The sequence below is a fragment of the Hemitrygon akajei genome, chromosome 11 (genome assembly GCF_048418815.1).
Source record: "Hemitrygon akajei chromosome 11, sHemAka1.3, whole genome shotgun sequence".
Classification (NCBI taxonomy): Eukaryota; Metazoa; Chordata; class Chondrichthyes; order Myliobatiformes; family Dasyatidae; genus Hemitrygon; species Hemitrygon akajei.
Genome location: NC_133134.1, coordinates 32,229,344 through 32,247,390, shown reverse-complemented (window position 1 = coordinate 32,247,390; position 18,047 = coordinate 32,229,344). Strand labels below are relative to the sequence as shown.

Below are 18,047 nucleotides of genomic sequence, written 5' to 3'. Positions count from 1 at the left end.
GCTGCCGGCAACAGTGGTTGAGGCGGATACGATAGGGTCTTTTAAGAGACTTTTGGATAGGTACATGGAGCTTAGAAAAATAGAGGACTATGTGTAAGCCTAGAAATTTCTAAGGTAGGGATGTGTTCGGCACAACTTTGTGGGCCGAAGGGCCTGTATTGAGCTGTAGGTCTTCTATGTTTCTAAAACACCAAAACAAATTCATGAGTTTGAGTCAAAGCAAAAATATCATCAGATTTGAATTAATGTTATTCCCTGGCAATGTAGGTCTTGTCCTCGGCCACATACATTACACCAGCTCATTTCTGATCATTATAAAGCAGAGTACAAATTTAAACTCAATGGGCTGCAAATGCCATTTTGGACTATCTGCAGCATATGCCCATTGATAATCTGCAGCTGCGACCACAACTTTCAGGTACAAGAGAGATTTTATCCTTTGAAAAGAAAGCAACTGAACACACTATGGCTTCTCCTTCCCTAGTAACTGGAAATCCAAGTATTTCAGCCAGGGACTAGGGATGCTATGCTAAACCACTGCCCATCCTTTAACACCACCACAGAAAGGAACATAAGCCAACTTTCTAAAGCCAGATGCAACAGAGTCCAGAATTAGACTGTAGGCCAGACCATCAAATAGGTTCATTTTCTGCAGTTTGGTTAATCCCACCAAGGACTTCAGGTACAAAATGTCCATCGTCCCAGCTGCTTAAGTTCGATTTTTATTGTGATTATGTTGGATTTAACTCTCAAAAACAGACAATAAAAGTTTAGGCAGTTCCACTCATTGTATAACTTATGCCCCTTCCATCACACTTGCATTGGAATTGTTCATTAAGTCACACAAATTAATGCTGAATTTTTGGCCTCATTATCTGGTGGTTCTAATTATGCTTTAATCCTCTACTTTGTTGAAACACAAGCCAGGTTTATATAATATGAATACATAATAGTTGAGTTCCCTTTGCTGCCTTACCAAAACTAATACATCCTTCTTAACATGCAGCAAATAAATAGGAATGCAGAATGCCGAATGAGTGTGAACAAGGCTCTGTACAACTGAAATGTAACTTCCTCCTTTTTGTATTTCAATCTTTTTGTGAGAAAGGACAACTTTATGCATTCTTTTATGTTTTTTTAACCGTTCAATGATTTGTATGTACTCACTTATTAACAGGTGAGTTCTTAGCTACTCACCCATTAGAAAGTGCTTGCTGCTCCTGCACAATTTGTGGAGACTTGATCTATTTGCTAGGAGTTGTAACCGCAAGTCACTCCCTTTGGATATTCTTTTCAGACCTGAACAAGTTTATAATTGGCATTGCTGTCTCAGGAGAAAAGGGCAATTCAACATTTAATTAATTATGTTCCTGGCTAGGTAACAATGAACTTGTTCACAATGGGGGGGGGGGGGGTGGCACAGTAGCAAAGTGGTTAGCGTAATGGTATTACAGTGCTAGTGATCATCGATGGGCATTCAATTCCTGCCATTGTCTGTGAGGAGTTTGTCCGTTTGGCTGCATCAGTTTCCTCTAGGTGCTCCGGTTTCCTCCCACATTCTAAAAACATACAGGTTAGAGTTAGTAAATTGTAAGCATGCTTAAACATGGCGACACCTACTGACTGCCCCCAGCACATTGTGACTGTTGGTCGCTGATGAAAGTTGCACATTTAATTACAAGTTTCAAGGTAATCTAATCTACTCAAATTGAAGTCTTTTACCTCAGTTCAACTGCATGAGTAATTTCATTTTCATTGGCAAATTTCCTTTAGGTGTACATGAAATTTGATTGAGTCTGGAAGTCCAGTCAAGAAGTTGAATCTGCCATTTCATTTTAAGAAAATAAAATAAAATTGTTTTACAGAGAACTTTTTTTAACTACTCTTACATCTGATTAATAATACTGAAGCCTTCACCTGCAATTCTATGTTGCTCAATTAGACATTTTTAAATTCTAAGTATCTTAATTTAAGGAGGAATCTCCTTAAGGACACAGAAGGAAATCAAAAACTGAAATTACATGTTTAGCTATTAACTCACTGGATTTTGAAGAAGAGGCACAATCCATTTTAATATCTTAAATGGCTCTTTTATTGGTAATAGAGCAGGATTATCGTACTGGGAGTATTCCTGCTACATGAAAGTAATTCAACAAAGAAAGTGAGCTGGTAAAAGGCTTTGATTCAAGAAGGTACTTAGAATGTCAATTTAACATCATCTGCACAAGATTGCTGTCTAATAGCATTGTGAAAACCTTCAGAGAGGTGCAGCCTTTCAAAGTATTTGGTGTACTGTAATCTTTTCAATTTTCTTTATGGCTTTTGAGCCAAGAGGCCTGAGGATGTGTAGCTGGGAGTGTGTGTGTAGGAGAGCAAGCTACAAAAATAATTACAACTGTCCATGTTTATAAAGGAAAAAATACTGAGCCTAGGAAATAGTATTTATATATGTTGAAATGGGTAAGCTATATTGATATGGACTGCTGTTCAAGTTGACGGGAAAGATATATTGCATTTGATGTTTGTCATTCAGTGTTGCTTGTATTCCTAGGGATAAAATAACATTTTCATAAGTCTTGCCAGTCCAGCAGAATCCATCAGCAGTTTGTTCCTGAGGAAGACTGTTATGTTAATGATGATGAACACTATTTACATTTAACAGTTCTCTGATAATAAAAATGTGTTATAAAAGATAAATAACTCAAGTGCATAGCATTATGAGTTACTTTAATAAAAGTAGTCCTAGAGGAATTAGTAAAATAAAACATTATGTATTGATTAGGTGCAGAAATCGATGTTACAATGCCGGTGACCCGGGTTCGATCCTGCTTCTCTCCCTGTCTGTAAGGAATTTGTTCATTTTTCCTGTGACCATGTGGGTTCCTCTGGGTGGTCCATTTTCCATCCACATTGACAAGGACATAAGGATTACTAGGTTAATTGATCACATGGGAGTAACTGGGCAGCCTGGGCTCATTGGGCCTGTTGCCATGCTGTATCTCTAAACAAATAAATATTGAATGGTAAGGTTCGTCCAAGACTAATGGGTGATGTGAAATGGTGAAATATTTAATTTATTTCTTCTTATGCTGTGCTGCACAGAGATGGAAGTGGACTTTGATTCTTTTCTCCAATAAGATTATATAAAGAGCTAGAAATTACTGCTTGGTTGTGTTTGAAAAATGATATTAATTGGGCTTTTAAGCTCCTCATCGACATCAGAATGGAAAATGAAGCAGTAACGCCAATGGTGTAGCATTTGAGACTTTATGAATACTGTACTTTTAGAGAATGAAAAGAAAGCACAGATCAAATGTCCATATAACCATATAACAATTACAGCACGGAAACAGGCCATCTCCGCCCTTCTAGTCCGTGCTGTCAGTGAAGAAAGTAGGAGAAGATAGAGGCAGTAAATGGAAGGGTGGAGAGAAAACAAAGCGATCTGAGGAAAGGATCAAAGACATTGTGACCCAATTACATTTAGGAATTATCATTTCATTTTGTTAGAAATTGAGAAGTGAGTACCAGCTGGGTGTATGAAATATACATACCTTTTTCATCCACGCATAACATCAAGGACTACATCCTCACTGTCATAAAACGTCCCAAAATGTTTCACAGAACCGTAATCAAATAAAATTTGACTAGTATAGAAGGGTTGTCATGATCAGGAACCGTGAAACACGAAGCCCATAAGCACATGTTGTACTTTCAGTGGGGAAAAAATAAATAGATAGTGACATATAATGAAGGATAACTGACTTATTTTCAACCATTGCAGTAATTGCCTAATACAAGTATAATGGAGTTCTTGATGGTGATCAATTGTATGAGGAAAAATTCAGGTGGGAAAGATCTTTAGGAACCAAAGCTCTTTCATAATCTTTCCCCTGCTAATTCTTTTCACCTTAAGTGATCTATCACAAGACAAAACAAGCACCCTTTGGTAGATATTCTGATAATGGCCTGCTTTATTTTATGTTATTATTAATTCATTTGTAAGGTACTCTCTGTAGCTAAATGGCAAACTCCGGCTTGGAGTTTTTAATACTGTATCAAAAAGATATATGCTTCACTTGGCTCTCCTAGATTCCTAATAACAAATCAGTCCCTACTTTTATCACTGCCATCCTTCCATCTGCAGAAGATGTAATTATCTGTTGCCAAAGCCAGAGATTCATACAAGGTAGAACTTAGGAACGGGCCCGACAAGATCTGGAAGGAGCAATGAAGGGAGGGCAGGCTGGCTTACAAATCTTTTTGGCAGTTCTGGTCTATCTATCCAATCTATAACCGGGTTCCTCCCCCATGATCATCCTCTTGCTCAAACTGGTGAATAAATCGCACTTAGTTTTCCCTGGGCTTGGGATAATTTTATTTTGGATGCTTTCTTTGCTAAAGTCCACAGGAACAAGGTAAACAGATAAACTCCAAGGAGGAGTTCAATGCTTCTGTTATGGACCTGGTCCTTAAGTGAGATGGGTCCTGCTTGTCCAGACATAATTAAAAATATAATTAATAACATTTATTGATATGTAAATTCCAATAATTTGTATGATAAATGATATATGAGTCAATTCCAAATCTCCACAAGTTGTTGGGCAATTATTAATGTTTCACTAAATAAAGCTCTTTTACACCATGAAGTTTCTAATTGGAGTTAAAGTGAAATGCAAAATTGCTGGATTTATAACCTAATAAAATTCACCCCCAACCCAGCCATTTAGAACAGGCAAGTAATTTACTGGTGGGGCCTCATAAATGCCAAGATTTATAGGCCCTGACAAGAGAATCAAATATAAAGGCCTGCAATGGGTTGGAGATGAATCATAGTTCACTGAAAATAAGTAAATGTCCATTATGAATAAAATTTAACAAATTGAATTCTTAGAAACTGAAAGGCTTTTGCCAGTCTCAGTAAGTTACCTTGAAACATTTATTTTTGATGTATTTTAAAAAACACTGCATTATGTCTCTCCTGGTTATGTCATTTAAGATAGAATCAAGCTTTTCAATCCAACCTCCACAATATCTGTATGTTTCTCAAAGAATTATAGCTATACAGCTTGCCAATTCACTCTGACCACAAAGCACCCATTTACGCTAATCCTACGCCATTGCCAGTTTAGTCTCCTCATACAAAAATTGGCAGTAAACAAGAAGAACAGTGCATGCTCCACCACCTTCAAGAGTCTCTTCATTTTAGTAATTTTATAAAATATTTAATCAGAACACACTTGATAAAATCAATTGTGGAAGTTTTTAGATTAGCATGTACCTGTAGATCAAGAACAGGCCCTCAGGCCCATAATGATCACTATTATTCTGACATGAAACAGCATTTCAAAATATATTAATACAATGTAGATCATAGTAAGAAGAATATATTAAGAATCATTCTTAAACTTTGGAAGGTCTAATCTTCAGTGTTTGAAATTATAGGCGCTTAAATTCATCACTTATTCAGCACAACCATCAATGCAGCTTCAAAAATAATCAACATTTGTGCAAGACTCAATGCTCTGATGTAAAGCCTATGTTAAACGATTGCATGCTAATATTATTGTATTTACAATGCAACTCCTTGCTTACACTTCAATTACAATAAAAGTTTCCAGGAAAAGTGCAGAATAGAAGAATTGTCTGACACTGTCCCCTAGTGATGATGTTCAAGGATTTTTTTTTCAAAGTGTACAACCATTTTGTCTCAGTTGTCATTTTTAATGCATATAGAGTATTGGTTTTATTCAACCCTTTAAATCACATTCCAGCTTACCCTAGAGCTACAGATAGAAATTTTGAGCTTACCAAACCTGTTACAATATAGGGTTAGAGTAGCTTATTGGCTGTAATTGTGCTATTGGTCAAGACACCCAGACTAATGATCAGGACACAGTCTACTATAACTGATAGAGTTTTAGTTAATCAGGTAACTAAGTTTGGAACTTAAAAGCCCAAGGAAAAATGGTGACATTAAACTGTAGACTACAGTAAACACACAATTGATTCATTATTTCAGTCAATACTTTATCTAACCTTCACAGTGACCACTGTCCTTTGACCCTCCTTCATTCCCCCACCAAATGAACCCCATCACCTTCCTCTACCCAAACTCTTGATTTACATATCACCCACAAATTCCTGATTCCCTTCATCTCCTTTATTCCATTGTCCTCTCCTATCAGATTTCATCTTCTTCAGCCCTGTTATTTCCACTTCCTCCTCACCTACCTATCACCCCCCCCTGCCCCCCCCCCCCACCACCCATCTAGATCCACCTATTGCTTGCCAGCACAAGGAAATCTGCAGATGCTGGGAATTCAAGCAACACACAAAATGCTGGTATAACGCAGCAGGCCAGGCAGCATCAATAGGAAGAAGTACAGTCGACGTTTTGGGCCGAGACCCTTCATCCTGACCCAAAACATCGACTGTCAATTTCCATCCATAGATGCTTCCTGATATACTGACTTCCTTCAACTTTTTTGTGTGTTAATTGATTCATTAACGTTCCTTAAAGAAAATCCACAATCCTTATAGAGCCTACATGACCGACTCTTAATCGTCCTCTGAAGAGGGCTGACCTCTCAATTCAAAGAGAATTAGGGGTGGGATTAAGACCATTAAACATAGGAGCAGATTAGGTTAGACTGGGGATTTGAGGGTTTAGCTCTTCAAGGCTTCAGTGAGAAGGGGCTTGACTGAGAAAAGGCAAAAAGCTGTAGGTGGATTTTTTTCAGTTTATTTACTGTTTCCTTTTTTATAATTGCACAGTTAAAGCAGTAGGGCTGCCAGGCAGGATAGTTGAATCTCCTCTTGCGAGATGTTTGAAGGCAGGGAGGTCTCCAGTGTCCCTGATGAATTCAGCTGCAAGAAGTGCATCCAACTGCATCTTCTAACATTCCACATTAAGGAACTAGATCTGGAACTGGATGAACTCCAGATCATTTGAGAAGCTGAAGAGGTGCATGATAGGACATACAGAGAGGTAGTTACACCCAAGGTACAGCGCACAGGAAAATAGGTGACAGTCAGGAGGATAACAGCTAGTGTAGAGTTTCCCTGTGGCCAGCTCACACCCCCCCCCCCCACAAAATACTGTTTTGGATACTGTTGGGGAGGGGGGAAGTGGGGGGGATGATCTAGCAGAGGAAAGTCACAGCAGTCAGGTGTGCGTGGCACTGTGTTTGGCTCTGTGGCTCAGAAGGAGTGGAGAAGAGGCTAGCCATGGTGATAGGGGATTCAATAGTTAAGGGAACCGTAAGGAGGTGAACATCTCTGATCAAGTCCTTGGCATTCTTAAATGGGAGGGTGAGCAGACAGATGTCGTGGTCAATGTAGGTACCAATGATATAGGTAGAAAGAGTAACGAGGTTCTGCAAAGTGAATTAAGGGGGTTGCATGTTAAGGGCAGGACCTCCAGGGTTGTGATCTCAGGATTGCCACACGTGCCACATGTTAGTGAGGCCAGAAAAATGAAGATCCACCATTATCAGCAGCAATTACTCATAGCTGAGTATGATTGTTCTCCTAGTGGTTGATCTGCTCACTTGAGGATCTTGAGAGGACTGAAGAGGCTGATCTGTGATCCGCAAGTCCTATTGCAGTGTTGGTAGGCATATGTCATTGAAGTGGTGGTGGATGTTGCTGATTGGGCCTTTCCCAGTCCCTCCTTATGTTGAAGCCACTTTGTCTCAGTGACATGGTGGGGGTATTCTTCATGCTGTGCAGTCCCCCCATAGACAGTCCTTCTGCAGCTTTTTCTATCCTGGCTAATTTCTCCCATCCATTCAGGTTGATGTGGCCCTTCCACAGGTGGGTCTTGATATTGTCCTTAAACTGCTGTTTCCTGCTCTCCAGGAGTGTACTTTGCATCCTTAAGTTGGTTGAACAGAAGTTGTTTAGGGCGCCGGGAGTCAGGCATACAGATGATGTGGCTGACCCATCGCAATTGGCTGATCATATAGTTTTAACACATGGTTAATGAGTTGGAGTAGGAGGGAGACGTTTGGATTTTTTGATCACTGGGCTCTCTTCTAGGGTAGGTGGGACTTCCAGGAAAGATTTGGTTTACACCTAAACTGGAGGGGCCTAATATCCTAGTAGGAAAGCTAGGTTTGCTAGTACTACATTTGGGGGGGGGGGGGGGGGAATGGATGGGTTAGAGTTGCAGGGGGGGATGGGAACCAGAGTACCAGAACAGATAATGGAGTGGTTGTGAACAGATGTTCAGAACTCAAAGTCAGGAATCAAAAGGTTGAGCATGGTGTGACTCATGTTTTAGAGTTGCATGTATTTCAATGCATGAAGTATTGTAGGAAAGGCAGATGAGCTCAGGTCATGGATCAACGTATTGAATTATGATATTGTGGCCATTAGTGAGACTTGGTTGCAGGAGGGGCAGGACTGGCAGCCCAATATTCTGGAGTTCCATTGTTTTATATGCAAAAGAGTGGGAGGAATGTTGTTACTAGTTAGGGAAAATGTCACTGTGGTGCTCAGTCAGGGCAGACTGGAAAACTCATTTAGTGAGGCTTTGTGGGTGGAAATGGGGAATAAGAAAGGTATGACCACGTTAATGGGGTTATAATATAGACCAGCCAAGTCTGCAGGATTTAGAGACAGAGATCACAGACTGTTGCAAGAGACATAAGGTTGTAATAGTAGCTGCTTTTGAATTCCCACATATTGACTAGGACTCCCATACTGTAAAAGGACTGGACAGGATAGAGTTTCATTAGATATGTTTAGGAAAGTTCCCTTAATCAGTATATTGAAGCCCCGATGAGAGTGTGTGCAACATTTGATCTCCTACTAGTGATTGGGACAGGGCAGGTGGTAGAATTTTGTTTAGAAATCACGGCATTTAGTGATTATAATGCCATTAGTTTCAAGGTAATTATGGAAAAGGTCTGGTCCACAGGTTGAGAATTTAATTGAAGAAAGGCCAATTTTGATGGTATCAAAGAAGATCTGACAATGTGGATTGGGACAGGCTGTTTTCTGGCAGAGGTGTAATTGCTAAGTGGAAAGACCTTAAAAGTGAAAATGTTGAGAGTACAAAGCCTGCATGTACCCGTCAGAATAAAATGCAAGGATAACAGGTTTTTGGAATCTTGGTTTTCGAGATATTGAGGCCCTGATTAAGAAAATGCATCAGAGATAGGATAAGGTACTTGAGAATAGGAAATGCAAAAGAACACTTTAGAAAGAAATCGCGAGGGGTAAAAGAAGGCATGAGGTTGCTCTAGCAGACAAGGTGAAGGAGAATCCTAAGGGATTCTACAGATATGTTAAGAGCAAAATGATTGCAAGGGACAAAATTGGTCCTCTGGAAGATCAGAATAGTAATCAATGTGTGGAGCCAAACAAGCTCTGGGAGATCTTAGATTTTTTTGCATCTGTGTTTACTTGGGAGACAGACACAGAGTCTATAGTCATGGACCCTAGACAGATTAGAGGAGGAGGTGTTTGAGGTCCTGGGGCAAATTAGGGTGGATAAATCCCGAGGGCCTGAAGATGTGTTCCCTTCAGACCCTATTGAGGGTGAAACAAGTTGCAAAATTTCAGGAGCTCTAGCGGAGATATTTAATTCATCTTTAGTGACAGGTGAGGTACCAAAGGATTGGAGGATAGTTAATGTTGGTCCACTGCTTAAGGATCCAAGAATAAGCCAGAAAATTAAAGGTCAGTGAGCCTGACATTAGTAGAGGGAAAGTTATTGGAAGGTATTCTAAGGGATTAGAGTATTTCGATAGATAGGAACTGATTAGGAATAGTCAGCATGGCTTTGTGTGTGGTTAGTTGTATCTAACCAATCTTAAGAGTTTTTTGAGGAAGTTACCAGGAAAGTTGATGAAGGCAAGGCAGTGTATGTTGTCTACATAAACTTCAGGAAGACGTTTGACAAGGTCCTGCACGGGAGGTTGGTCAAGAAGATTCAGTTGCTTGACATTCAAGATGAGGAAGTAAATTGGATTAGACATGGGCTTTGTGGGAGAAGCCAGAGTGGTAGTAGATGGTTGCCTCTCTGATTGGAGGCCTGTGAATTGTGGAGTACCACAGGGATCAGTGCTGGGCCATTGTTGTTTATCATCTATATCAACTATCTGGATAATGATGTGATTAACTGGATCAGCAAATTTGTGGATGACAAGTTTGGGGATGTAGTGGACAGTGAGAAAGACAATCAAGCCTTGTAGCAGGATCAGGACCAGCTGAAAAATGGGGTGAAAATTGACAGATGCAATTTAATTAAGACAATTGTGAGGTGTTTCACTTTAGGAGGACAAACCAGGGTAAGTCTTACACAGTGAGCGATAGGGCACTGCAGAGTGAGGTAGAACAAATGGATCTGGGAATACAGGTCCAAAATTCATTGTAAGTGGTATCACAGGTAGATAGGGTCATAAAGAAAGCTTTTGGCACACTGGCCTTCATAAATCAAAGTACTGAATACAGCAGTTGGGATGTTATGTTGAAGTTGTATAAGACATTGGTGAGGCCTAATTTGGAGTATTATATGCAATTTTAGTCACCTACCTACAGAAAAGATGTAAATGACTGAAGGAATACAGAGAAAATTTACAAGAACATTGCCAGGACTGGAGGACTTAAGTTATAAGGAAAGATTGAATAGGTTAGAACTTTATTCCCTAGAACATAGAAGATTGAGGTGAGATTTGATAGAGGTATACAAAATTATGAAGGGTATAGATAGGGTAAATGCAAGCAAGCTTTTTCCACTGAGGTTGGGTGAGACTACAACTAGAGGTCATGGGTTAAAGGTGAAAGGTAAAAAGCTTAAGGGGAACATGAGGGGAAGTTTCTTCACTCAGAGGGTGGAGAGTGTGGAACGAACTGCCAGCACAAGCGGTGGATGCAATTTCAATTTCAACGCTCAAGACAACTTTGGATAGGTACATGGATGGAAGGCATCTGGAGGGCTATGGTTTGGTGCAGGTTGATGGGAGTAGGCAGTTTAAGTGGTTCAGCATGGCCCCAATGGGCCAAAGGGCCTGCTTCTGTGCTGTAGTTTTCCCGTGACTCTATGTGCTGGTTTGTGAAGAACACAGTTCCTATTGTTTTGACTTATAGTTCTTCTCCTATTAAATCTTCATGTTCCATCATTCTGTTATTTACTACTAACTTTAATGTCTTTTGAACAACACATATTATACTCCAAAATCTATTTTCTCTCGCTACTTGCACAGCAACACTTGCCCTTCGTCTACAGTCATTTAACCCCTAAATGCTAAATCATGTTCACTGGTATCTTGTCACAGAATCAAGATATCCAAATCATATTCAAGTGGAAACATTACAAATCTTGTGAAAGCTTTCACAGTTTGTGCTTACCAATGTATTTTAAGCTAAGCATGTTTGTTGCATGATACAAGCTATGCAAGTTCCAGTAATAGCTTACTGTAAACAACGTCAAAGCCATTACTATCTAATCAAAACACAAGAAAGAAATAAGGATTTTGACTTTTTTTAATCATTTGAGCAACATTTTTCAGTGCTGTGACCAGTAAATTTATGTGATCTAATTGCTTTAAAAAAATTCTGCACAAGAATCTATAAGTTTTGTAAAACAAGAAACAAAATGTAATTCTATTTAAAAACATTTATGCAATAAACAGGCAAATACATTTCTCAAATTAATGCAGCAGTCCATAAGTCAATTAGTTCAAAAATAAGAAAAATTGTTAACTTCAATGCCCACATTAAAAAAATACAACAAAGCAAGATACTACATTAGAGTGGAATCTTTATTATTCTGTTTGTATATTTAACTACTATTGTAGTCAATTGAAATTCTGAATATTTGATCTTTATTTTACACTATGGTTCTATTTTTCCATAGAGCCTGGTGTCCATGAACAATGAATACTGGTTTTCATTAATAGATCAGAAGTCTGTGTATTGAAATAAAGTCTGCCCAGATAGAAGGGATGTCACTACATAAATATATTAACATTTACTATACATCTAAAGTGCAATTACTGTTTAAAAGTCATACACTGATTGTCATTGGTGCCAAAATTTTAAAATTCTGTGAAACAGTGTAGGCATTTTTAACTTTTTTGAAATAGTGAAATAGAATCATGGAATGAATTTTAAAATTTTAAACAGCTAGATCACTGCTAAAAAATGTTGAAATTCATGTAGATTGACACATTACATAGGAACATTTTTCACAGTAGTTCTAGCAGTACATAATGATCTGTATTCCCATCTGTGACACATACATTACACCATTACAATAATTAACAGGCATATACCAAAATTGATGAAAAACCTTGCAATTATTTACACATTTGATTACAGTCTAACATATGGACAGAGCCACACATTGATTAAGTAATTCATGCACTGCAAAAGCGAGAGAAAGGAAAATGAATTTTTGCTTTTAGGAAGGGAAACTACATTTAATGTTGTGTTTATATGGAGCAGTTCAAAACAAATTTATATAGATGCTCTAAACTGCCAAAAAGTGTAATTTCCCAAATATGAAAGACAAGATTTGAAAGTCAAGAAAACAAGATATAGAATGGCATAAGAAAGTGGTGAATAGCAGCATAAATAGCTGTTCAAAACAGTGATTGCTTACATTGGGCTTTTCCACCACTTTCTTGAATTAATGATAACCTTTATTCCATTAAGTGGTCATTCAAATGATTGATAAAAACAGCTGGAAGTGTCTGCATGTTTCCACCCTTCCTCCCCACCCTCCCCTTTCCCAATCAAAATACGTAAAGTAAACCAAGTACATTCAATGCAGTTCTGTAAAGGACAGAGATATAGAAAGACTCCTTTATATTGCAACTAAAAGTAGGCACTTTGATAGCCAAAATGTCCATCAATCAAAAAAAACTAGATTTTGTTTCTAACTGTTACAAGCCCAACAATGAATTGCAGGTAACGGCTGTAAAAGGAAGAGAACACATAAACTAGTTCAGCATCTTTAAAACCTAAATGTGGTAAAATCAAAATAAAGAATCTCCGTCACAATAAAGCTGAAATACTCAAGCAAAATAATGCACCTACATTTGGAATTCATACATAATTACAAAGATGAAGTGGTTTTCTACATAGCAGCAAATTACAGTATGTAAAAAGTGATGAAAAGGCATGAATGGAACAAATAAATCTTGGCGCACCACCCTTGCTCCATATCTAATAGATGGGTAACACTGTAATATAATACATTCTATGTAGAATTAGAATTGCATCAATGATGGAGTATCTCTGAGCATCTTGAAATATGGCGTCCCATCCTCCCTGCTTGGCATATGGATGTCCGGAAGAAATACAAATATATTCAGTGCACGTGGTCTGTTTTGAGGCTGAAGAGTATATATTTCAACAATATTAAAAATAATACTTAAGAATATGAATGCTAAACTTTGAAATAATTGTTTAGACATTATATTTAGATTTACAAGTTGGGCAACAGAACTATAATGATGCTTTAGGATGTCTTCTCTGGACCGCACTTCAACAATGCTGACTAGAAAGCTTGCTGCAGACATCAGTTATGGAAAGAGTCTTCCTTGGCCACTTTGCTCATTAGCATCAAATAATCTAAAGTGCTTTTGTCCTGAATTATTAGACAAGAAGCAATAATATGAATCATGTACAACACAGGGGACAAAATTAGTTTAGGGGGAAAAAGTTTTTTTGTTTTACAATTGTGCAATGGATTTAATCAGAATAAATGTGCCATATATTCATATGCACATACAATTAAACTAATAAATCTTTGTAGATATGATTCGATAAATCATAACCATCTTAAAATAATAGATATTAGTTTTATCAATAAACCACTGATGTTAAACTCCTTTAAAAGAGAACACATCTGCTAAACTACAATATCCAATATATGCCCTTCTTTCGATAATTTTGCAAAATTCTTCTTGGTAGCCATACATCACAAAAACTTCACTTAAGCTGTGATACAACTATAAAACTTTAAAGTTGTATAATTGCAAGGAACTATAGATACTTCCAAGTTGTTACCATTATGTATCTAACAGCTAATTTTCAATTCTATGAAGGAAAATCACCTATAACAGTCTCATTTCATACAAAATTGTGCTGAAGGTTTTGACAAAATTACAAATGTATTACGATGTTTTCAATAACAGCAAGGTGTAAGAAACTTAACAATAATTTTTTTTTAAATTCTAAACACAGCGAAATTAGAGTAGGATTAGTCTATGTGGCTACTAAAGCCTGATCTGCCACTTTGGCTGATCTCACAAAGGTATAGAATTGACAGTACAGTATAATAAAATAAACAATTATACCCAAACTCAAAAACCACTGGGGGACATGTTTGATGGATAGGATTAATAATTTTTCCTTCTCTCTCTTCCTTATATTATTTGGTCAACATCTGCAAATCTGATAGATTGAATTAACCCAGAAAATATTAAGAATCAAAGTTGGGTCTCTCTACTGATGTCATAGCAATATGCTTTTTTACAGTACAAATACACTCCATAGCCACTTTATGAGGTACACCTGCTCATTAAAGCAAATATCTAATCAGCCAATCATGTGGCAGCAACTCAATGCATAAAAACATGTACACATGGTCAAGAGATTTAGTTGTTGTTCAGACCAAACATCAGAATAGGGAAGAAGTGTGCACATGGAAGATTGTTGGCACCAGTCAGGGTGATATGAGTATCTCAAAAACTGCTGATCTCCTGGATTTTCATGCACAGTGGTCTCTAGAGTTTATTGAGAATGGTGCAAAAATCAAAAAAATCCAGTGAGAGGCAGTTCTGTTGGTGAAAATTCCTCGTTAATGAGAGAGGTCAGAGCAGAATGTTTCAAGTTGATAGGAAAGTTACAGTAACTCAAAGAACCATGTGTCACAACAGCAGTGTGCAGAAGAACATCTCTGAACACACAACACATTGAACCTTGAAGTGGATCAGCTACAGCAGCAGAAGACCACAGTGGGTGTCACACCTGGAACTAATACAAAGGCCAAGAAGAACAAAAGATATGAGCTCAAGTAAAACAAAGAAAATTAAATATTAATCTAAGCAAGATAAATTGGTTGGGAAAAATGGAAAGTGGCATAAAGCTACAATGTGCAATGTTACCATTTTTCATGAGCAAAATGAGCACAAAGCCCCTGAGAAATAATACTACCATTTAAAAATGTAATATTTAAAAGACATTGCTCTAAATATATTACTTTAGCTTTTAAACTTAACAAAGGCACTCAATAGGGTTAAATTACAAACTTGTAGAGAAGTTTTTAAATTGCTCACCTTTTCAGAATTTTTCTTCAAAAAAAAAGATCACATTGCTCTGCTATATTCAATACCACTTTTTGCTGAGATACCAGGCCAGGGTAAAAAACTGCGAATAATGTTCTGCGCTTGACGGTATATTCGCTGAGGAATGGAGCAAGGCCTCAGATTCACCAAAGATGAGCCAATATGATGAATATAGTCAGTGAGAGGATAATGTCAAGGACTATAACAATAATAATGTTTTCATAATTAGGCTAAACAATAATGCAAAATTGTACAAGCAGCTTTTAAATCGACAGGGCAATTTGATCAGCATCTCTCCATGGAACTGCAAAGAAATCTACAAACATAAGAGTAAAAGCATTTGGGACAAAAGGATAAATGTTTAAGAATATGTATTCCTTCATTCCCCAGGGAATGACGTTATGATAAGCAAAAATTAGCACTACAATTACATCACGATAAAAGGTATGCAGATATTCTATTCCCGAAGGATCTATCATAATCAATAACCTAGAGCAGGGGTTCCCAACCTGGTGTTTACAGTCCCCTCGGTCAATGGTAGGAGTCCATGGCATTAAAAGGTTGGAAATCCCTGCATTAGAGGGTGGAGAATCAACAGCAGTCTGTTATGGGAAGTTCATGCCTTCTTTGCCAGATACCTAATTAATTCTCCTGCTGAAATTTTGTTCTAAGGATTAAAAGATCATTTTGTTTTAACTTCCAATCAATTTCTCTATTTTTTTTTATTTGTACCAGTACTCCCCCCCCCCCCCCCCACAGTCTTACTGCCAACAAAGGGTAATTTTGTAATGATCCTTTCTGTATCTAGTGCAGCCCTAAGGACTTTAAACAGAGGATTCTCAAGGACGCGTCAGTTGCAAAGAAGTTCCTTACATAAAACAAGCACTACTATACACCAAAATAAGTCATACTTTTCTGCCTAAATAGATGAGGTGTATCTAAAAAGACATGGTACAATCTTAACAGTTGCTAATTCTATTCTTCTTTGCTTGCTAGTACCTTCACACCTTGATGATAACAGCATCAATAATTTTACTCGTAACTCAGACAGTACTAATTCAGAAACCTTAATTTTCTTGTAAAACCAAAATTTTCTGTGTTCCATAACTTGGTCCAAATTTCCCTTAAATGCAAAATGACTTCTACTTATGAAATAAGAGTTTGAAAAATTTTGCCAAAAATCATTATTTTTATATTTACTATGCCTCCTTCTCCAACTTCTCTAATCTCTCCATTGACAAGTAAAGCTAAAGAACTAGTTAAAATGAACTCCTTAATTCACAGCTGGAAAATACGTGGAACAAGTAAAAATCATTTACTTCATGGTTCATCCAATACAACTTGTGTTTTTGAATAATACAAAGCATACAATGTCATATTTTCTTGTATCAATGGTCATATTTAGATTTTAGATATCTGCCTTCTTTCTTTTAGAACTCTTCATCAGATAAGAAATATTTGCAGCTCCTGGAAAAAAACTGGACTCCCACTTTTTCTTACATACATATAAAGCTGAACTCCTGAGTCACCTAGAACGAAACTTTCACTATTCCATCATTTTGATATAGTTCCAAAGTAAAGGAGGGGTGAAAATTCAGCGAAATTTGAATAGGAGTTCCCATTTTAAATGCCCATGCTATCTTCAGAAAACATTAATGGAAAACAAAATTTCCCAGCTCTGCTTGAGGCTACTATAAGACCTGATCAGAGCTTGGATATCCTGCAGTAAGTAACTCACCTCCCAAGCCTTCAAAGCCTTTCCACCATTAGGAAGATGCAAAGCAAGAATCTGATGGAATACACTTAACTTAATGTGAAAGTACAGTCCCATCAACCATCAGGAAACTTCACACCATTCAAGACAAAACAGTTGCTTGTTAGCACTCAACACTGTAAGCAATCACTCTCTCCAGCAGTAGCACAGAAGCTGTTTGGTTTACATGGTACACTACAACAACCCATCAAAATTGAACTGAGAGCATCTCCCAGGCCTTCAGTCTGTACCAGCCAGAAGGACATGGAAAGCAGGGATCAGGATATCACTACTTGCAAGCTTTACAAGTCACTTAGTTACAAATATAATCATCCTTTGTTATCAATGGAATCAAAATCCCACAGGAATCGATGCAACAACAATGTAGAGATAGCTTAATTCGCAAATCAAGGTGATGATTCACCACTTCATCCTCAAGGGTAAAAGGGACAGTCATTAAATGCCAACAGCATCTATATCCCACTAAATTAAATATAAATAAAACACCTCTAACGGCTTCTTCCAAAATGTCACAAATATTAAAGCTCACGTCCTTACAGATTTTTTTTCTGCTTTCCAAATTTAAAATGGACCTTGGCAGGTTCACCGGCATCTAACCAAGTTCTTGAAAGGTAAACTCCAAACTATTCCTCTCAGCCTACAAAGAATTTATAACAATACAAGAAAAAATTGCTACCTGTTAATACACTTGCACCTGCCTTTGATTTGCTTGTTATTGCTCAAGAAATCAATGAATGCTGATTTCTTGATGACATTCACTTGCATTTGTTTTGGGTTCAGATGATCAATTATTCTCAAATGCATTTTTCAGCAAAGTAATTAGAACTGTCCTAAAAAAACCTATTCTTCTCCCATAAGTGTCTTCCTAATCAGTTATTTTAATCACCACTGATCAATCGTGTGGACACATAGTGCCTGTATTATATTTATCAAATAAACAATTTTGAAACATATGACTATTTTTC

General features: G+C 37.6%; 1 protein-coding gene across 2 annotated transcripts in view; it reads right to left on the bottom strand.

Moving 5' to 3' along the window:
• Positions 1 to 11,478: 11,478 nt before the first annotated feature.
• Positions 11,479 to 18,047, bottom strand: part of naa60 (N-alpha-acetyltransferase 60, NatF catalytic subunit) — a 26,942-nt gene continuing 20,373 nt past the window's right edge. The window contains exons 5-6 of one of the 2 annotated variants that reach the window (XM_073060583.1): positions 15,300 to 15,486; positions 11,479 to 14,997 (exon numbers count right to left, since the gene is read on the bottom strand). In XM_073060583.1, the coding sequence (XP_072916684.1) occupies positions 15,330 to 15,486 (157 nt within the window). In that variant the 3' untranslated portion in view covers positions 11,479 to 14,997; positions 15,300 to 15,329. The remainder of the gene's footprint in view (positions 14,998 to 15,299; positions 15,487 to 18,047) is intronic. The other variant, XM_073060582.1, reaches the window with a different exon arrangement.